Here is a 22,477-nt window from a genome sequence, read left to right as displayed (position 1 = left end):
AATTCTAGTCATTCCAGCAATTGAGGCCTTCATAGTTCAGATGTTATAATATTCACGAGGGATCCTCAACAAATATATAAAAATGTATGGCTCGCTTTATAAGCATCTTATGGCTAACCTCTAGGATAGTTCTACCACTATATTTTACCTCTTAGCCATCAGCAAACATAGGATCCCATCAGGGCAAGGTAGGGATCTAAACAAATTGATCTAAATGTAAAAGCAAATGAAAATGCATGTTTTTTTCCTGTTAATGTGTATACCTTTACTTGTAAAGACTAATAGTCACCTTCAGTGATTATGAAACAATTAATCCGTAAATAGTAGAATATGTAAAAATCACATGTATGCATTTGGTTTAACAATGTGCTTTTGTACCTCCACTTGAATAAAGATGTGTTTGATACTCTGAGAATCTGTTTCAAATAAAATCTGAAGGCCTTAGCCAGAAGCATTTGGAAATTTTGGAATCATCCTCCTGGCTGCAACTCAGTTCCTTCCAAAAACCTTTTTCACGACAAGAGTGGATCACTCTCCTGTGTACTGGTACCTGCTCTTCCATAGACCTCTGGAGGAACAATGTCTGAATGTTTAGGATTTAAAGAGTTATTCGATTGGGATGCTGTCCGTACATAAAATAAGAGGAAATCATTTGAGGTTTCAGTAATAGTAGCCAGAATGTGTTTTTCTTAATAAATTTTTAAAAATGAAAAACCAAAATAATCCTCAAGAGCAAGTAACCTTCCACTTTAAGCTTGCCGATGTTTAATCGGTCCAAATAATGAGTTTGAGTTCTTTGTCTTTTTTAGTCTTGAAGTTTGGAAAGGGAAGAGAAGAAATCTAATAGTTGAAGGACATCTAATTTTATCTGTCTTCTGTCTGTCCACTCATCAAGTGTACCTGTATGTACGTATTCAAACTTAATCTTCACAACTACTCTGCAAGGGAACTAACTCTGTTTTACAGAGGAACTGAGGCATAGAGAGGTTAAAGAACTTCGTCAGTCACACAGCAAGTTCAAAGTCAGGTCTGTTTGACTCCAAAGGTTTCCATCATCATGAAGTTGGTGTTAGACACCAACCAGAGAAGTTTTCTTTGAAAGCTCTTCATTCCCTGTTACAACCCAATGATTCACTATTACTGTTTGCAGCTAATCCTAAATGCACCCAGAGCTCTGGTATACTAGGGGCAAATATCCCAATATCTTGTGGGAGCTAGTCAGAGACCCCCGCCCCCTCCTTGAAACAAGGCTTAGACAATTTTAACAATGACGGGCCACGGGTCAAAGCTTCCAAATTCCTATTTCCTGCCAAGATACCCCCAAATCCCATCACTAGATTTACATTTCCATTTTTTCTGCTAACTAGAAGTTGCTGATGGACATGTATCTTTACCAAGATTTACTGTCACCTCTGGTTATATATAAAGCAGTGGAGCAAAGCAGGTTATGGGAAAATCAAGTTTGATTCCTAGGTTTTGGCTTGAGCAAAGGAGGGATAGAAGCAGACTGGAGAGGGAGCAAGCTGCAGGAGGAGCAGGGGGAGGATTGCAGGCAAGAAAGCATGCCAGAGGCCTGTACATAAAAGAGTATGCCATTTTCAGGTAATGAGCTCTGGAGAAATGCCTCATCCTAGGAAATGGCATATGGGTAACAGGAAGTTTAAGAATGAAGTTCAAAGGAGGCCCATGGGGTGTCATCTCAGCAAAGCATAATGGGCTTCCCACATCTGAATATGTAACCTCATCTATCTAGTAACACAGTTGCCAGACGCTATGATATTCAGTGCTGGCCAAGGGATACAGTTAAAGGAATTAAACTACCCACTGAGTGAAGACGAGCAAATTGTCAAAGCCATGGCTTAGGAATTAGACATACCTGTGTTTGAACTTTGCTGTTTACTAGCTGTGTGACTTTGGAAATTTTACATAGCCTCTCTAGTTTTCTTGTCTATATAATGTTAATAACAGCATGAAAATTAATGTAAAATGCATTGTGCCCAAAAGTTATTAACATAAACACTAATGTAAAAACCCGTAAAAATAGAAGAGATGTTTAGATAGAAGGGAGATAAAATTTTAAAAAGGGAATTAATGAACAAGCATTTAACAGTGCAGTACTAGCATTGCCCAGGGAGGGATACCCTGGGTTTGGAGAACTTAAACATGACTAGAGAAATCATCAGGCATCCTGGGCTGTGATAAGAACTGCCTCCGTACAGGTACTCCCTGCTGGAGTCAACAAACTGTGACATCTGACTCTTCTAACCTTTGTATCATATAACATCACATTTTCAAAATGGGAGTGTATGAAGGAACCAATGTTTAATCCAGACCTTTAAGAGTGATTTCAATCAGATCAGATGGTGCTTCGTACAAATCAAAATAAATGCTGGAATTTTTTATTTTGCTGATGCAACCTATTCACTCTCTTCAGTTTTAGAAAACGGTTAGTTAGCCTTTTATATTTGTATTTAATTCATGTTTATAAATTTACAACTTGGGTATAATTACAGGCGTCTATATTTTTTCTGCAGTTGCTCATGTTACAAATGTCCACCCTGGCTTCGTTGTCCTTCGTTGTCCAGGGTGCAGTTAGCATCAGGCTCTGGTTTGAACTGGCCAGGGTTCAAATGCTGCCTCTAGTTGCTAACTACCTCTGCAGCACCTGGCATGTAAGATAGTAAATGCACCAACTTCATGGGATTGTTGTGAGGGTTAATGAGATGTCAAAGTGCTCCACAACTGGTAGCTGTTATTTCTGAGTTTAGCAGGAAACTACCCTTATAAACAACTCATTTCCTTAACCTTTTTTTCCTGCTTCCACATATCAAAGGTGCCTCTGGCAAATCTGTACTCCAGGCTTCAGAAGGGTCTTTGGACTTGACCTCTTTAAGGCTTTTCTTCTTCATACTGGTATTGGTACCAGTATGTTCTTCCTGCAAAAGTATGAGGGGCTGGGTTGAAGCGACAAAGGGAGAGAGGACTGGGTGGAATGAGGGCCTAGGTGACGTATTCGGGCCCAGCAGGGTTAACCTGGCCAGTGATTATGAAGGGAGGTGACGTGAATAGTAAAACAAGGCAGGCGTCGAGCGGAGGAGGCAAATGGGGTACACACAAGACGGAGGGAATGAGAAAGAAGGAAACCGATTTAGATGCTCGGTCCACTTAGGCAATGAAGGGCAAATAAATCTGTACCATCCTCCTACAATCCTTCCTGGGGGAAGGGCGAACACCGAAGGAAGTCCCCATCCCAACGCCGCTGTGCGCCAAGCTCCCGGTAGAGAACCCGCTTTCGAGATTAGACCTCCGAGCTGCCTAGATAGGACCCGGAAGTGCACGCCGAGGACCCCGAGTTCCCAGGCCGCCTACCGGAGGCGGAGGTCGCCCACACCGCGGAGCGCGCGGCTCGGGTGGGGCCAGTGAGGTCCGGGCTCAGCGATCCCGCGTCGGGGTGGACAGTGGGGAAGCCTTCTCCCGTGGGGGCTCCCGTGGGATTGGTGTGGGGCCGCAGGAACCCGCTCGGTTCCCCGGCGCGGCGCCTGGGGCCTCAGGCCGCCTCCGGGGGACGCCAGCCTAGCGGTCTCCTCGCGGCGGGGCCTGAAGACAATGAAGCTTCTCAGACCTCCTGGGATGGCAGTCGCTCTGGGGAAAGTTTCACCTTCCGTTTTCCCTCTGTCCCCTTCTCCCACCCTTTCCTGAAGTGACTGCCCGTCCCCTGTGCCCTGTTCTGAAGAAGTTTTAGAGAAGGTCTTGGCTTTGGAGCGGCACCGGTTATTGCACCAGCCTATGGAGAAGCTGCCTGAGCAGATGTCTCCGGAGTCCCCGTTTCCATCCCCCGAGCAGGAACCCCGAAAGAGCAAGGGTGAGGAGCTGACCTAACTGGCTTTCTTTGTCTAAACTGTCCTTCTAACCGGGCCTCAGATCAGATGGACACGATTTACCTTAGAATTGTCCTGGTGCAAGACTTCTGATTTTTTTTTTTTTTTTTTTTTTTTACCGAAAGCTATTGCATGTAAATAAAGCCTATAACTTATGCTTCCTCTCTGACTGTGGAGCAAACCTGCAGGAGCACTGTCATAGCACTAAGTCTTGGGTTGCCATTCCAGCACCTGCCAACTTGCTTGGCCTTTGGAGAAGCTCAGTGCATGTGATTTGAATAAAGGAATGAATGAACCCAGTAAAGTATGTCCTATCCCTCAAGTACCAGGAAGAGTAGACTCCTTCCCTTACTCTCTTTCCTCATCAGGGAAGATACATTTTCCACCCAAGATATTAACTGCAAGCGGGTGACTGGCCTGTGGTGTACAGTAGACAAGCCAGCCAACTGCTGATAGAAAATGAAGTTAAACTATAAATATCCACATTTTTATTTCAATCTGCCATCTCACCATTGACTAATATATGTTTGGCCATTTAAAAAACGTGGACTTAGATTGTTTAATTAGGGGACAAAGGCTCAGAGAATCCACATTGGGACTTTGAGATGGCTTATGTTTGGGGATATTTTCTTTCACATACTGAGCCTTCTAATGAGGTTTTCAGGATAATTTTTAACAAGTATTAACTGAGTTATTATTATGCGGTGTTGAGACTAAGTTAAAAGAAAACCTAACCCCTACCCACCCACGAGCTTCGAGTTGAGTTGGACTAGTTAACTATGAGAAACTATGGGACAATAAACAATGTAAAAGTTCACAAGAGGAGATCCCTGAGAACTGGTATTAGCCCAGGAAGCCTTAGAAAATCATGAGTTTGGTCTGGGAAGAAGTCAGAACGAAAGCAGTCAGATTTTAGGTGAGAGAGGAGAGGATAGGCCCTTACCACAGGCTCTTTGCTGCTGGTCTTTATAAGAGGCCAAGTGCTTTTATTCGCCTTCCTAAAATACTCATTCATGTTAGTTCACATTGCCCACTGGATTCAGTCCGTATTTCATAACCTGGCATTCAGGATCCTCTTTAAAGTCTTACGTCAGGGTTCCCCGAGACAAACCCAGCAAGAGTGGTTTGTTTACACAAGGTAATACAGAACACACATACAGTGCTGCTTCCTCCATTCTCGCCTATCCAAACCCCACACAACTCAAGGTCCCATGCTTGAAGACTCAGTGCAGGATAGGACAGCTTCTTCCTTGAAGCTTCTGAAACAGATCGGGACTATGAAGAAGGAAACAAACGGATGCGAGAGACATTTACATGGAAACCTGCGGGACTTGGTGACTGAGCAGTAGAGGGAAGCTGGGGACAACTGCCTTTGTTCCATTCACTGGCATACCTATTTTTAAAAGTCTTCACCAGTTGCTAATATCTTTGTCATTGCCATTCACCTCTCAATGCGGGGTACTGCTTCTGTGTCATCAAAACTGGTTATATACAAGTTGCCAGTGGTTTAATTAATGAATCCACTGGACACATTTTTTTTCAGCCCCAATTTTTTTGACCCCTTGGTGTTTTTTGTTGATGTGATCCCTCTTCCTTGTAACTCCTGTTCTTTGGTTTTGGAAGCACCATATTCTCATCTGCCTCTTGTCTTCTCAGGGCCTTTCCCACTCCTGTTTCTCCACCTGTTCCTTAGACATTGATTTTCCCCAAGACCGTACTCAGACTTCTCCTCTTTTCCGTCCTGTGGATGCTCCTGTCCCCTTCCATGACTTTAGTTACCACTGTATATGCTGCTCTTGCTTCCAACTGACTCCTGAATACTAGATGTTCACAATATGCTTCTGAGCACGTGGTTTTTTTGCCGTCCCCTACCTCCCTACCTTCCAATGACCACCTTGGTTAATTTTAGTAACCAAGGCCTACAGATGAAAGAGTATGGCATTTTCAGGTAATGAGCTCACCCTAGGAAATAGCATATGGGTAACTGAATAAGTTTAAGAATGAAGTTCAAAGGAGGCCCATGGGGTGTCAGCAAAGCATAATGGGATTCCCACATCTAAAAATATAACCTCATCTATCCATTCATTCAATAATACAGTTGCCAGGCACTATGATATTCAGTGCCTGGATACAGTTAACCTAATCAAACCAGACTTCTGATCTCATGCTTTTCTGCCATTCCCTACCTCTCTGCCTTCCAATTACTACCTTGGTTAATTTCCCAAACCAGAAAACTTGGAGTCATCCTTTACTATTCTTCCCTCCATATTCAATCACCAAATCCTATCAAATTTTTTTTAGAAAGATCTGATTCTGTTACCTATCACTGCCACTTCCTCATTGTAGGCCCATTATATCTTTTCTGGGTTGTCCACACATCACTATGCTTTGGTTATTTCCCCCACCCTAGGCTCCCCTCCGTACTGCTGCCAGAATAAACTTTCCTGGAAACAAGTCTGATCATATTATTCTCAGCCTATAGGATAAAGTCCAAAATCCTGAGTATGGCTTATATGTGTCTTCATTATCTGCCAATATTCTATATTTCTGCCATATCTCTTGCTTCCTGCCCACATGGAACATATATTTTGGTCATATTGAAATTTTTTTGAATATACCTTAAATTTAATATTCCCTTTTAGGTTTCTGAGCCTCAGCATGTACTATTATTTTTTCCTGGAATACTCTACCTTGTTGATCCTGGTTATATTTAAAGACCCAGCTCACTGTACTTCTTTGAGGAGGCCATACTCAACTCACCTAGGTCGGTTGTGATCATTCCTTATTTTGTGCTTTGAAGCACTTTGGTCATATATGTCCATTTTAATACCTCTACCAGTATCTTGCACATAGTAGGCGGTAAATATGTTTGTTGATTGGTTAAATCAAAGGGGAAGTATATTAGTTTCCTAGGGCTGCTGTAACAAATCACCACAACCATATGACGTAAAACAACCAAATTGTCCTCGGTCATAGTTCTGGAGGGTAGAAGTCCATGAGGAACAAACGCCCTCTGAAAGCTCTAGGGAAGATGCCTTCCTTGATTGTGTTTAGCTGCTGGTGGCTCCCAGCAATCCTTGGGGCTCCCTGGCTTGTAGCTGCATCATTCCAATCTCTCTCTAGGCCTTCCCTGTGCATTTCTGTGTCTGACTCTCCTTTATCTTATAAAGATACCAGTCATAGGATGTAGGACCCACCCATATCCATTATGACCCCATCTTAACTGCTTCTGCAAAGACCCTGTTTCCAAATAAAGTTATATTCTGAGGTTCCAGTGGACATGAACTTTTTTTGAGGTGGGCACAGGGAGGTGGGACACGACACTATTTAACCCCATACAGGAAGCACTGCTCATTTCTTCTGCCGTTAGAAGTAAATGTACGTGGGATCACACAGCTTTGTAGTTAAACTACTTGAAGAACTGCAAAGATTTGCCCCTGCCTTTAAATTAGAAGCAGATTGGTCGAGAAACTTTTTTTTAGACCTTTGGCTACAGGGACACATTTTATGTGCCTGTTATTTCAAGAGGCAGCTGCTATTCTTTTCTTGGGCTTCTCTAGCTCTATCTCAGACCGGCCCATGTCTGCCCAGGCATTCCAGGGGGTCCAGCCATGAAGGGGTATACCTCTAAATTCCATTTGTATCTTTGTATCTTAGTCCAGAAGACTTTAAAAATGGTCTGTTTGGGACCCTTGTTTGAGACCCTTAGTAATTTATAGATTCTTCTCTTGATGGAGTAGAACTTTTTTTTAATGGATTGCTGGAAAATAATCAGGAGCACTTTTTAATTAATTTATTTTTTTTATTGGGGAATATTGGGGAACAGTGTGTTTCTTCAGCGCCCATCAGCTCCGAGTCCAGTTGCCGTTTTAATCTTAGTTTCAGGGGGCGCAGCCCACCGTCCCATGCGGGAATCGAACCGACAACCTTGTTGAGAGCTTGTGCTCTGACTGAGCTATCCGGCTGACCCTCTGGCAGCTCAGCTGCAGCTTGCTGTCTCCCTGTCTTCCACCTAGTTGTGGAGGGCACAGCTCACTGGCCCATGTAGGAATTGAACTGGCAACCCTGTTGTTCAGAGCTCACGCTCCAACCAACAGCCATCTGGCCGCCGCTCAGGAGCACTTTTGAGCACCTAATGTGGGCAGAGTTCTTTACATAGTCCTGGGGTTGGAGAAAAAGAAATGGAAGACATATTTTACTTTAGAGATCCTTTCAATATAAATTGAAGGAAACACATACAAAACTAAAAATATTTCTAAGGAGAGGCCCAAAGACAATGTGGTTAATTAAATGCTGTGAGGGAGACAGGAATTGTATGCTTTAGATTCAAAGGAAAGAAACCACTTCCAGCTGGGGGCTGGAGCTGGGTTAAGTTTCACAAAGAAGGCTGCCTTTAAGCTGGATCTTGAAAGACGAATAGGATTTTGATAGGTGAAGTTGGAAGGGAGGCTGTTCCGTGTTGGAGGAGAAGGTTGAGCAGAAAAGGAAATGCCTGGGACATAAATGCTCAGAAGACGTTAGTTCAGATTAACTGGGCCATAGAGAAGATGTGTAAAGGTAAAATGGAGTAAGACTGTGGTAAATGAATGCCAGGCCAAAGAGTTCAGATTTTGTTTGGCAGAGATCCTGAGATATGTTAGCTTTTCTTAACAGGAGGATAGTGGCTAAGTGTTGTGTATCGAGAAAGAGAATGATTTGTTTAGGGAGCTGAGAAGTGCTTAGTATCTGACTTTATGACATTAACAGTGATAACGGGAAGGCAGGGACAAAAATCAAGTAGCATATTGTAAGTAGAAGCAATAATACTTGTTTACTGAGCCGATGTGGAGCAGAGAAGGGAGTCCCCTTCCCTTTTCTATTTTGAAAAAATGTTAAAGTTGCAGGAGAGCTTCAAGAATATAATACCAAATAGTCATACCCCAGAAGGAGGGGCAGATTTGGGACTGGTACGAGAGCCACATAGAAATGTTTTTGTAGCTTATTGGTGATGCTGATTAACAAATATCCCCTTCTCAGTAGATGGGAACACCACCCTTCCGGCTACTCAACCCAGAGAGAAACCTTTGTTTCTCTCATATTTATATCCGTTGGTCAATAATCCTGTCATTGTGACCATCAACATTTTCCCCAGAATCCAAGTACCTCTTAACCAGCTCCTCCGCCGCTATATTGGTCCAAGTCGCCATCATCTCTCATCTGGATCATTGCAGTCGCCTCCTGGCTAGTTGTCCTGCCTTCCTTGTTGCCTCCATACAGCCCCTGCCCCACAGAGCAGCCAGAGTGATCCTGTCGAAATGTCAGCTCTTGCCTTCCTCTGGTCAGACCCCTCCAGTGGTTCCCGGACTTCCTTAGTGAACGCAAACCTCTTACAGTAGTCTACAGGGTCCTATGCTCTCTGATCCCCTTTTTATGTCTCTGACCTCATTTCTTACTACTCTCCCCCTTGCTCTTTCTGCTCCAGTCACACTTGCCTCCTTGAACACCCAGGACCTTTGCACTTGCTATTTCTTCTATGTGTAATGTTCCTTCCAAGATACCCTCATCTACTTCAAGTTTTTGCTTAAATGTCATTTTCTTAGTCCTTCTTTGACCATGGTATTTAAAATTGCAATCCTTCTGCTCACTCGCTGCCCCTGGCACTTTAATCCTTGTTCCTTGCCTTTTTCCTCTATAGCACTTTTATCAACCTTCTAATAGCATGTAATTGACATCATTTATTATCCATCCCCCTTACTAAAATGAAAGATCTCACAGGGCAGGATTTTTGTCTGTTTTGCTCACTGATGTGTCTCAGAGCGTAAAACTGTACCTGGCATGTTGTTGGTACTCAGTAAAATACGCTGAATGAATGTGAATGAGTGAAGTGTCGTATGACTTGTAAAGATGAGTGGTATTTCAGGAAGGATAAAAGGATCACCTTCAGCTTCATGGATAAGGTGATACTGAACAGGGCCTGAAAGCAGTAGGAGTTACATTCTTGAATATATCTGGCAGGCTGTCAAATTTTTGTCAGTGGGCCAAATAAAAGGCACATCCTTTAGAATGTCTAAGTCTCCATATGCTATGGTAGAGAAAGAATAGAATGGTTCAACAGCAGAAGAGGCTTTGTGTAGGGGAGAAGATCAGAATGAGACTGAAAAGGCAGGTAGGGCCCAGGTCAGGGAGCTGTACAAAAAGCCTTCGTTTTAATATTTGCCTGCGCCAAGTACAGAAGGCAATTATTATGAAGTATGTTAAGTCCAGGTGGAGTCATGCCCTGGTTATTGCTCTTTCACTTGTTGATGAGCTGATGGAGACTATTTGTTATCTTCTCTTTCTTGTGTTTCATCTTATTTAATTAATCCAGTTTTGAAGGACTTCTAAGTTTAGGTGCGCCAAGCCCTGTGCGACAGATCTGGCAGATTTAGAAAGCTCTAGAGTTATGCTGTCCAGTATACTTGTGGTAGCCACTAGCCACAAGTGGCTAACTAAACTTAACTTAAATACAATGAACAGTTCAGCTCCTCAGTTGCGCTGGCCACTGTTGGGTACTGTATTGGACAGCACAGATGTGGAATGTTTCCGTAACCACAGTAAGTTCTGTTGGATTGTGCTGTTGAAGCCATCAGTGAACTACTTGAGTGCATTATGGTACCTTGCTAAAAGAATTGGCCCGTCTAGCTACTATTTAGACCTGCAAAAGTAGAACTACCAATATGATCCAGCAATTCCACTCCTGGTTATTTATCTGAAGGAAACAAAATCATTATCTTAAAAAGATGTCTGAACCCCCATGTTTATTGCAGTATTATTTATAATAGCCATGACATGGAAACAAGCTAAATGTCCATCAATGGATGAATAGATAAAGAAAATGTGGTATATGTATATAAGGGAATATTACTCAGCCATAAAAAGAGGAAATCCTGCCATTTGTGACAACATGGATGGACCTTGAGGTTATTATACTAATTGAAATAAGACAGAGTAAGACAAATACTGTATGATCTTACTTTTACTTATGAGGTGTGATCAAAAAATACGGTGAATGTTTACATTAAAAAATGTATTACAGTAAAAGACACATTGCCATTAATACCCCTGAAAATACTCCCCCTCGCTTCAAACACTTCCCATTTTTCTTGCAACTTTCTGAAGTAGTTGTGGGGTCATGACTGCCTCAATGTCCTGAATCGATTCAAAACATTTACCTTTCATGGTCAGTTTGTCTGGGGAAGAGCCAGAAGTCACACAGTGCCAGATCCAGTGAATAAGATGCATGAGGACACACCATAATGTTTTTATTTGACAGAAAATGCCACACCAGAAGTGATGTGTGACACGGAGCCTTTCCGTTGTGATAAAAAGTATGGTGAATGCTGCTGCCGAGTGCCATCCAACAGAAAGGCAGGGATCTTCAATAGGGGAAGTGGCACGTCGAACCTTAGCAACAGTGTGTGACAAGTGTCAGCTTGTTCAGTGCAGTCTGGTGTGAGCTACGGTGAGAGAAGGTGTATTTTAAAATGTGCCGTAAATCATCCTCCATCATGACAATGCTCCGTGTCACACATTGCTTCTAATATACAGCAATTTCTGTCAAATAAAAACATTATGGTGTGTCCTCATTCGCCTTATTCACTGGATCTGGCACTGTGTGACTTCTGGCTCTTCCCCAAAGTCAAAATGATTCATGACATCACTGCAGCCACGACAGTGCAACTAAAGACACTTATAAAAGAGGACTTCCAGAACTGCTTCAGGAAGTGGCAAGAACGATGGGATAAGTGTGTTTGAAGTGAGAGGGAGCATTTTGAGGGGGATTCATGGCAATGTGTCTTTTACTGTAATAATTTTTTATTTACATATTCACAATATTGTTTGATCACATCTTGTACATTTTAGGCTTTCACTGATGATAGAAATGCTGCATTGGAAATTCCTTAGCACCACTTTCTTCTGGAAAGATCCCTCTAAGCACGGGGCCTACTTTCTCTAGTACTGCAAAACAACTTCTCTAGCTTCAGTAAGCCCTATTTAATAAGTAAAACTTGTTTGTATGAAAGTACCCTGTTTCCCCGAAAGTAAGACCTAATCAGACAATCAACTCTAATGCATCTTTTTGAGCAAAAATTAATATAAGAACTGGTATTGTATTGTATTATAGTATTATAGTAAAATAAGTATTATAGTAAAATAAGACCGGGTCTTATATGAATTTTTGCTCCAAAAGACGCGTTAGAGCTGATTGTCTGGCTAGGTCTTATTTTCGGGGAAGCACAATAAATGGGAAATATTTTTCTATCACGTCTCCCTTAGATGCAGCTAGGGTACAGAATTTCTTTTACATATTCTCTTAGATTTGAAATAGATTTGGAAATATTTCTCTATATTATACTTCATATTTTAAACAACTTTTCCTCCTGTTCTCTCTCCCTCCCCCCCCGCCTTTGTCAAATCCTCCCAATTTGCACTCTAAAAGGTGCATGTAAGGTCTGAGTATGTCTGTGTTCATGAGTAAGCATGTAACATCTGTGTGTAGACAGAGACTTTCAGCAGGCGGAAGATGTTGGTGTCTGATTATATGATGGGAGTCTTCCCTGTTACCGCAGAGACAAACCATATGGTCATCATACCATGTGGACAGAACCTCTGGGGTGAGGTTCTCCTCTTTTATTTATCTGTTCAGTCCCTGCCCCTCCTCACACCTGTACACCAACATCACCCTTCCTGTGGTCTGAGATATCACACTTCCCTTTGCTTTTCTGTTCATTTCAGTGTGTCTGTCTGGTTGGCTGCTTCATATATAAATCCTAACTTTAGCTTCCCCACCACTTTCTTTAAATCTGCTCAACTTGTATCCATCTTTTCCCTATATTGCAAGGCCATTTTTCCTACTTTTTTGAATCAGATACTTCTGGAATACTTTGATCATCCTGTTTCCCATCAGGTTTTCTTGTTACATTTACCTTTTTTATATTTTCTGTTAGATGGTGAGACCTGGACTGAGGAGCAATTAATTATAAAGCAGCAAACTCTTGAAGTAGGGATACGACTACATGAAGGAGATGAATGTGAACAAAACAAACATGAGGGAGTCTTTGAATATGGACGAAACTTTGGCAATATGGGAAACTTTATCCAACAGCCACAAATTCTTACTGAAGAGAAATCTCAAATGTATAATATTTGTGGAAAATTGTTCAGGCGAAGCTCATACCTCATTCAGCATGAAAATATCCACATGCAAGAGAAACTTTATGAGTGTCATGTATGTGGAAAAGCCTTTGGCCATAGTTCAGTTCAAACCTTATTCAGCATCAAAGAATACACACAGAAGAGAAACCCTATGAATGTAGTGAGTGTGGGAAAACCTTTCGGCGCAGCTCACACCTTATCCAGCATCAGATAATTCATACAGGAGAGATGCCTTATATGTGTAATGAATGTGGAAAAGCTTTTGGTCGGAGCTCAAGTCTTATTCGACATCAGAGAATCCATACGAGGGAGAAACCCTATGAATGTACTGAATGTGGAAAGGCCTTCAGCCAGAGCTCAAATCTCATAGAACATCAACGAGTTCACACCAAAGAGAGACCATATGAATGCAATGACTGTGGGAAACGTTACAGTCGTAACTCGCACCTCATTGAACATCAGAGAGTTCCTACTGGGGAGGCTCCTTATAATTGTAATGAGTGTGGGAAATCTTTCAGTAGGAGTTCACTCCTTATTAAACATCATAGACTTCACACTGGAGAGAGACCCTATGAATGTAGTGAATGTGGGAAGGCCGTTAGTCGGCACTCCCACCTTATTCAGCATCGGAAAACTCATAGTGGAGTCAAACCCTCTCAATGTAAAGAGTGTGGGAAAACCTTCAAGTATCGTTCACACCTTATTGATCATCTGGGAACTCATACAAGGGAGAAACTGTGAGTGAAACAAAGGTGGTAATGCATTTGGTCGGAGTTCAGCTCCTGTTGAACATCAGAGATCTCACACTGGAGAGAAACCCGTTGGGTGTAGTGAGTGTGGATGGGCTTCAGTCCTAGTTCAGCTCTTGTTAAGACCTGAAACTCCACACAGTGGACAGATCTCATAGATGTGTTCAGTTAGATCAAGTTCCTGCCTTAGTCAGCGTCAGCAGGTTCATTTTTGAGGAATGATGGATATGGGAAAAGCCTCACTGTGTGTCAGAGAGAGGCACAGAAGGGGCATAATGCAGCACTACCAAGTTGATGACTCAAGCAGAACCGTAACACTGCTTTTGATATTAAGGATCCACATCAGAGAGAGATTCTGTGGTTTGCTTTTCAAATCTCCTTAGTCATCCTCTGAAAATGGAATGAGTTATGTCCATTCCAGGGAAGAAAGAATCAGGGAATTTTGGATTCAGACTCAGATCACGGAAGCAATAAGTAATAAACTTTGAACCCAATAGTTTTCCATCTATCTCATCTGTCCTGTTTGTTGTAATTAGATGGAAGTGGCTCTTGGTTCAATATTTCGCTCCTCAATGTCCTACAGACTACTGAATCTCCTTTTGTTTTATGTGACATAAACGCACTTAATAAATGTGCAGCTTTTCTAAGCAAAGTAATAATTCCTCAGTATGACATGTCATGGCCTATGTGTCAGTTTGGGTAGACTGAACTACCTTTGCCAGAATTCCTTATGTTTCAGTTCATGTGGGCTACAAGGCAATTCTTGGGAGAATTGAGGGCAGGAGAAAAGCAGCAGTTATTGTGTAACTCACAGGCATTGTTGCTGACTCACCTCACTGGCTAGAAGCAGCGGCTGGGAGGGTGTGTGTGTGTGTGTGTGTGTGTCCTCCTGGCTCTGCTTTTCTGAATCCTAGTAACTTAAAAGGAACCTCAATAATAATTTTCAGGACTTCCTGTCAGAAAAAGCTGGTTCAAACTCCTTTATAATAAAACTTCTACCATAACCTTAGGTAGAGCTTCACTACCATGTAATTGTTGAGGAAAAAGTTTGCAAAGCAGTTGGATAGTGTGATTGATTGATAAAATTAACACAATTTTTTATTTACATATTCACAATATTGTTTGATCACATCTTGTACATTTTAGGCTTTCACTGATGATAGAAATGCTGCATAAAAAATTAACAACAAAAAATCTCTGAGCCCCCATTTACCATGAATATTTTAATCATTAAAAGAAGTTCCAGGAGCGGCTGATTAGCTCAGTTGGTTCGAGCGCGGTGCTCTTAACAACAAGGTTGCTGGTTCGATCCCCACATGGGCCACTGTGAGCTGCACCCTCCACAACTGGATTGAAACAATTACTTGACTTGGAGCTGATGGGTCCTGAAAAAAAAAACACTTAAATAAAGGAAAGTTAAAAAAAGATAACTAAAAAAATAAAAGTTCCAAAAATACCTCTACTAGATAATACATTGTTAGATTTATTCTAGGTATCTGAGAGAAATAACTTTGTTGTAAATGCTTGTTTTTTATCTAAAAACATCAGATTATTTTTCCTCCAGTTAGTCTGGATTAGGGATTATCTAAAAAAAAAAAAATCAGTGAAAATTATACTTACATTGTGGACTCTTGAAATCGAAAGTTGCCTCTTGTAGTCTCCATGCGTGGTCTGGTGCTGTGCACATAGTAGGTGTTCAGTGGATGGCTGCAGAATGAATCTATTTACTGGAAAGTAAGGTCTTCTTGTCTCAACTCTCTTCACCGTACTCTTCTGCCTTCCTCCTCCATTCCTATAGGGGGTTATTGACATTAAATAACGGTCACCTGGTTCTAAGGACACTCTTACTATCTGGATGTCCTGAGGATGGGCTTATACTCTGTGAGATCAGATCTGAGCTCTGAGCTACTGTGCCCAGAGGTTCCACTTGGCACGTGACCCTCCTCTAGTCCCTCCCCACCCCTTTACACCACAGAAAGGGCCCTTTCCTTCTGTGGGCTCTGAGAAGCTTCAGGAATGAAGCAAGGCTTGAAGACTTGGGTGTGAAGGCTGGGCAGGGTTCTAATGGGCAGAGAAGCATAGCAGGGAATGTCATCAGGACTGCAGGATGGTGTGCCAGGCTCCAAGGGCGGAGGTGTCTGTGGAGACAGGAAAGGGGAGAAAACAGTTTGTCTAGCAGTGGGGCTCTGGTTCTTTGGACACAAGTGTCACTAGTGAACAGACTAGTTCACCAAACTCTTAGAGCTCAGTCAAGTGAAGATGAGGGCGACCAACTCATTCCAGTTTGCCAGAACTTGCTCAGTCTTAGCATTGAAAGTCCCACATCCTGAAAATGCTCAGTCCTATGCAAACCAGAATGTTTGGTCACCCAAAACTATAGTGACCCTATCCCCTGCCCCCTCATGGCTCCTGGCTACAACAAGCGCTAACAGAGCAGGAATCCTCAACTTCGGTTGTGTGGTGGAACCACCTGGGGAAGCTTCAGTAGTGAGGCCTCAGTCTCGACCTCAAAGAGTCTATGCATTTGCTGTGGGGTATGGCCTACATATTGGGATTTTGTAAATCCCCAGATAATTCTAATGTGCCACCAAGACTGAGAATCTATACAATAGAGGATATCCATGCTTCACCAGTGCTGAGAGGACAAAGAGACCACATAGGATCTGGTGGCTTGGTCACTGAGGGCCAGCAAGAGGGCTGGGCTGACCTCTTGCCAGGTGACCCTTATTTAATGTATGGACAGCATCAGAGGCCTACGAGTATGTGAAAGAAGAAAGCATGTCTCAGGCTAAACTGAAGGAGCGGGGAGAGGGAACCATCGCACTGGGGATGAAACCAGCTATGGAGAGCCAGCTTACTCATGGGGGCAGGGGCCTGCTCATTTCCCCATTCTGTTACACCATTAAACTCCAGTTTGGGCAACTTGGAGCTCTGGAACCAAGGACCAAGGCAACTTTGGAGCTCTGGACCAAGGAAGCACAGAGCCTGGGGGCAGTCAGAACTCGAGATTCCAACCCCAGCTCCTGGGCACTGCTCCACCCCCTTTTCCACAGGCAATTAATTCTCTCTTCCCTTGCACGTCCTTCTACCCTAGACCTGTGAAAACATGAACTTGCTTTCAGAAGAGGATATAACCTCAACTGGTGCACACATTCTAAAATTTCCAGTCAAAGGAGAGGCTGGCCTGGCAGTCTCTAGCCATACTGTGTATATAGCCTTGCACGCTTTCCCTCTCCTGGGTTAGAGGTAAAGAGGAGTCTGGGCGAAGGGGAGATAGGAGGAAGGCGATGAATTTTAGCACTGGCACCCAAATGTGACTGCTTTAATCCCATCAAAGGGCCCTCAGGGCCCTCAGGATGAAGTTCTACAAGACCCTTCTCCAGCCCTGACCTCTGACTTCTCTAGCCCTCTTGTGGCCACCCTCCCGGTCATTTTGAAATTCTGTGGGTTTTTGAACACAGTGTTTTTCAACTGTAGGTCAAAAGCCAATAGTGGGTCATAAAATTGGTTTGTTGTAATGAGTTGCGACCAGCACTAAGTGTAAAAGAAAAAAGCAGGCAGGACTACAATGGAATAGAAAACATCCACGTGCATTGCACGTAACAAAGGTAAGTGAGACTTTTGTTCTATGTGTGGGGTGCACGTGCGTGTGATATACAGTATTTCTTACCAGACAGCAGGTGAAAACCTCTGCACAATGCATTCCCCTTTGGGGAATAAGGTTCCATCTAAATGGCGCCTCTTTGGCAGGTCTTCCCTTGGATTGAATTGTTCTCACTCTGCATATCCCGTAGCATGCTATACTTTCCTGTGTGCACTGATCACACTTTTAAAAAAATGGTTTATTCACTTGCCTGTCTTCTGTGCTAGATTGCAAGCTCCATGAGGGCCGGGGCCGTATGCACCTAACATTGTATCTGTCATTAGAGAACGCATTCATATTGAGTGGCTGAATGGTAAACGTGAGTTTAGGTTACAGTTCTGTGTGTTCTTGGTTCTCTTTATTTTTTCCAGCTTTTTATCTGAAAGATTTCAATATACAGAAAAGTTGAAAGACTAGTATAATGAACACCCTTTACATCCTCCACTTAGATGAACAACAATTATTAATATTTTTCCACATTTGCCTTTGATCCATCTACACACTTTTTTCTGAATTATTTGAAAGTGAGCTTGGATATAACTTTCACCCCTAGATACTATGGCATACTTCTCCTAACAGAAAGGTTATTCTACATAAGTACAATACTATTAACATACCTAAGAAAACGAGTATAATGCCATGACACCATCTAAAATGTAGCCCATATTTAGATTTTTCCCAGTTGCCCCAAGAATGTGTGGTATAACTATGTTATTTCAAGTCAAAATCAAAGGTCACATATTGCATTTGGCTTTATATCTCTTCTTTTAATCTAGAATATTCTTCCACCTTAAAAAAAAAATGACATTGACCTTTGGAGGAGTCAAGAACAGTTATCCTTTAAAATTTTCCACAAAATTGATTTCTGTTTTCCTGTGGTGGTGGTTAACTTCCTCCTCAACCCCCTGTATTTCCTCTAGACTTACATGAGGTTTAGAGGACTGGTTAAACATTTTTGGCACGAATATCTTACTGGTGATGTCTCCTTCATGCTGTGTCACCTCCAGAGGCCTATGATGTCAGATTATTCCATCCAAAGTAGTGCTGTTTGTTCACTTGTTTAAGATCTCTCCTAGGTAAAGATATGTTTTCCTTTTGCAATCAGCAATTTGCAAGGATGATAAACTCCAGCACCATGTGAAGAATCTATTCCTCTACAGCCTAATGTTTTTAGCAATCATCCATGATCTTTTAGCAACTATACATGATTGTTTGGGCAAGTTCTTAACCCAAGATTCAGTTTTTTAACCTGCAATATGGTGATAATAATGCTTGTCATTTTTGGATTTGCTGTGTAATGACATTTAAATGTAATGTGTAGGGGCAGCAGATGGCTCAGTTGATTAGAGCGCGAGCACTTAAGAGGGTTGCAGGTTCGATTCCCACATGGGCCAGTAAGCTGTGTCCTCCACAACTAGATTGAAGACAACAAGCTACAGCTGCCGCTGAGCTGCTGGAGGGATGGCCAGATGGCTGTTGGTTAGAGCGTGATCTCTCAACAACAAGGTTGCCAGTTCAATTCCCGCATGGGATGGTGGGCTGTGCCCCCTGAAACTAATGATTGAAAACGGTGACTGGACTCAGAGCTGAGCTGCGCCCTCCACAACTAGATTGAAGGACAATGACTTGGAGCTGATGGGCCCTGGAGAAACACACTGTTCCCCAATATTCCCCAATAAAATATTTTTTAAAAAGTAATGTTGTGAGGACAGAGCCAGAAGTGCAGCTTCCAGGCTCTCGTGCTCATGTGGAAAGGTGCTCACTCGGGTAGTAAATGGCCATCAACTGTGACTGGATGGCCATCAGCTGTGGCTAGTTGGCCGTCAGCTGTAACCAGTGAGCCATTGGCCACTAATACAACTGCCGTGGCTACACTAGCAGAAAATGGGGGCTAGCAAGAAGATGGTGGCTGGCAAGCGTGGATTGCAGTTAGGACAGCAGGTTGTGGACAGTGTGGCTCCTGCTTCCTGTCTCCAACCCAGCAGCCAGCGAGAATATAGTGGTATGACTCCCCTATCTATGGCTCCGTGAGTGTTCCTTTTTGGCCTCACCCTATCTTGCGTTCTTATGTGGGGAACGGGACAGGAGACCTTGCATGACACCCTGACAAACATATAAGAGTGCATATGAAAATGCTGTCATGGTCTGCCATCATTTCTCCCTTCCTCCGAGAACACTATCCCCCCTTTTTAAGAAAGTCCTGCCTACCCCGCTCCAAATATGTGGTCAAAATTGCTGGCTTCTTAGATGACCCTATCTGCCTGGCCACTGTGGGACACACCTGACTCATCTTCTTTGGCCAGAGAGGTATGAACATGTGACCCAAGCTGAGCTGATCTGAATGCTTCTTCCCTGGGAAATTTTGAACCAAGTAACGGTCGGAATAAGGAGAGGCAAACATCCCTTTTCCCTAGGGTGGATAAATGTGAAGATGTGAGCTTGGAAGTTGACTATTTCCCCTGCCACCTGGAGAATAAAAACCTGTCAGGTGGCAAAGATCAAAGCTGTCTTTCTGAGATCAGGGCCGAGAAGAGTTGTGCAGGGGTCTACCTGGCCTGGCTCCAGCCCTTGCTAGCTGTACCTCTGCCTGCCCCAGCTAAGTCATTGAAGGCCCTCTCTTGACTGAAGCCTTGTAAATTGGGTTCGGAGCCTTATGACACATATTATAGAATCTGAATAGCACAAGGCCTGTCCTTGATAAATGATTCATAAATTAGCGCTCCATGAACTCTCACCCCTTCCTGTTGTCTTTGAATATGTACTGGCTAGTGGAGAGGTGTGAAGGGGTAGCAGACATGGTCCTGGATTTTAAAAATCTCAATGAGTTTTAAATGCATTTCCCTGGTGAGTGCAGACTCAGAGCAACTTATCCTGTTCCAAGTGTGTCTGTTCTTATCACTAGAACCAGTCCCGCACCCAGATCCCTAGGACTGGAAGCCAGTCCTACCTCCATTGAGTGCTCTCTCTTTGAAAAGTTTAAAACTGGCTGGAGTGGTAAGAGGTGCAGACAGCTGGGGCAGGGAGACCTGAAGGAGATCAGGGAGCATGCGCAAGGCATGGGCGGCGGGGCGAGCCTGGGAGCGGAGGGTCTTGGAGAGGGGAGTGAACTGGTGGAGTCAGATAATTCAGAGCTTCTTACAGGAGCTCCAGGTGGAGGCTGCTGTTTGTGCAGCGCTTTCTCTGTGTGGGGTGGATAGTGATCTCTTTTCCAGCCACTTCTCATTGGATCCTTTCTGCCATCCAACAGAAGTTACTATTATTATTCCCCTTTAACAGATGAGAAAACTGACACTCAGGAAAGAGAAATAACCTCCCCAAGGTCACCCTTCAGGCAGCCGACTCTAGGTTGCTCCAACCCCTATCCGGGCCCGCGCACAGCTGAGCGAGGGCCGGAGGGCCTAACAACCTCTAAGGCCGGATTCCTCCAGCCTGAGGGCCAGGTGAGCAGCAGGGGCTGCCCGCGGGAGAGGTGAGCCCCGCCCTCCTCCGCGGGGCCCCAGGGCTGGGGACTCCGTCCCGAGACCAAGCAGACCTGCGCTGGGGCCAACGGAAACCTGGACGCGGCTAAAGAGGCCGACCAGGGGCCGGGGGCTCACCCCGCTGCCGTGGGGCCGCCCGGAGCGAAGCCCCGCGCAGCAGACCCGGAGACTCCGACAGTGCCCCCGCGGAGGGAGGGGAGCCCGGTGGAGGGCAAGCGGAGGTGGCTCCAGCGCTCAGGAGGGGGCGGGCGTGGAGAAGCCCCCCCAACCCCAGAAAAACAAAACCCAGTGGGCTATGGGGACCCGTGGGGCAGGGTCTGGAATATGTCACTGTGACTTTGGGGCCGCGGAAGGGCCGGGCAGAGAAAGGTTATCCTCCGAGGAACGGCCTTCCTCCCCGGCGGCCCCCTTCCCCCCCTCCCCCGCGGCCCAGACGGTTTTCTCCCGGCCTTTTCCCCATTCCAACCCAGGTGTACTTTACGTCGCCCACCTCTTTCATCCCCCAATACAGTTCCCAGGTGTCCCCGGGGTGCACAGGGCCTGGAGAGGTGACAGGGCTGCACTCAACTGCGGCAGGATGGCTCAGGGAGACTCTCCCAGAGGGAACCCGGATTGAGGACCCTCCACCCGAGCCGCCGGGGGTTCCCAGATGCTGGTGCAGGCCCCACAGAGGAGTATGCAGCTCTTCTACCTTCCAGTGTCCTAGGTCCTTTTTAAATAATAATTAAAACAGTCAACAATAGATATTAGTTTTTTGTTGTTTTGTTTTTAATGTCCTTGGGGGAAAAAGAGAAAGCTGGCAATCCTACATTCTTCCATTCTGTCTCCCTTTCTCACACATGCACTTGAACACACCTATTAGAAAAAATTCATGGGTTCCACTAAATTCCACATGTGGGAATCACCGAACTGAACTGCCGGTGGGTGGCGGCTGGTAAGGTGGGAGGAGGAGTCATGTGGCTTCCTGGCCCTTGGTCTGCTCTGACTGTGGGATGCTGGGCAGGATCCCACTCTCTTCCGCTCTGTTTCTTCCTCAGTACTAGGGGATCTAGTAATACAGAATCCCCATTTCTATGAAAATGTCTGTGGTCCTTTGAGTCCTATAAAAGTGCATCCCCCAAACTGCGTATCCCTGGGGCACAGTTAACCAGTCGCAGCACTAAGGGTTGTTCTATATGGCACCCTGGCCTATCCCTGGAGAAAGGCTGACTAGGTTCTCCTCACTGCAGAGCTGGGTGCAACGTGGAGGGTGGTGGGGGCGGGGTGCAGACAGGAGGGGTGCACTGGGATATGCCTGGCCCCCCCGCAGCGGCCTTGGTCTGGGGAGAGTGAAGCCCTGTAGCATGTGATGTGTTTGTCTCTCTCCCCAGTACTTGTCAAGAGCCTACAAGTTACTGTTTGTTTCATCCCCGAATTGCCCCCATCGGCCTACACTGGTCCTGGGACATCCGGTAAGTACACAGTTAAGTTTTGGGGAGGGAATGGATAATGGCTGGTGGCTGGGGGGTCTGCGGGGAGTACACAGGACCAAGCTGAGTTTTGCAGGAGAGGTGG

General features: G+C 44.3%; 1 protein-coding gene across 1 annotated transcript in view; it reads left to right on the top strand.

Moving 5' to 3' along the window:
- The window catches only part of LOC308499434 (uncharacterized protein), a 76,261-nt gene extending 62,333 nt beyond the window's left edge, over positions 1–13,928 (top strand). Inside the window, exons 17-20 of the mRNA XM_081052873.1 lie at positions 3,361–3,651; positions 3,734–3,862; positions 12,845–12,897; positions 13,152–13,928. Coding sequence (XP_080908999.1) covers positions 3,361–3,651; positions 3,734–3,862; positions 12,845–12,897; positions 13,152–13,793 — 1,115 coding nt within the window. The 3' untranslated portion in view covers positions 13,794–13,928. The remainder of the gene's footprint in view (positions 1–3,360; positions 3,652–3,733; positions 3,863–12,844; positions 12,898–13,151) is intronic.
- Positions 13,929–22,477: the final 8,549 nt, after the last annotated feature.

Source organism: Rhinolophus hipposideros, assembly GCF_964194185.1.
Source record: "Rhinolophus hipposideros genome assembly, chromosome: 7".
Classification (NCBI taxonomy): Eukaryota; Metazoa; Chordata; class Mammalia; order Chiroptera; family Rhinolophidae; genus Rhinolophus; species Rhinolophus hipposideros.
Note: the sequence above shows the minus strand (reverse complement) of the source record. Positions and strands in the feature narration are given on the sequence as shown.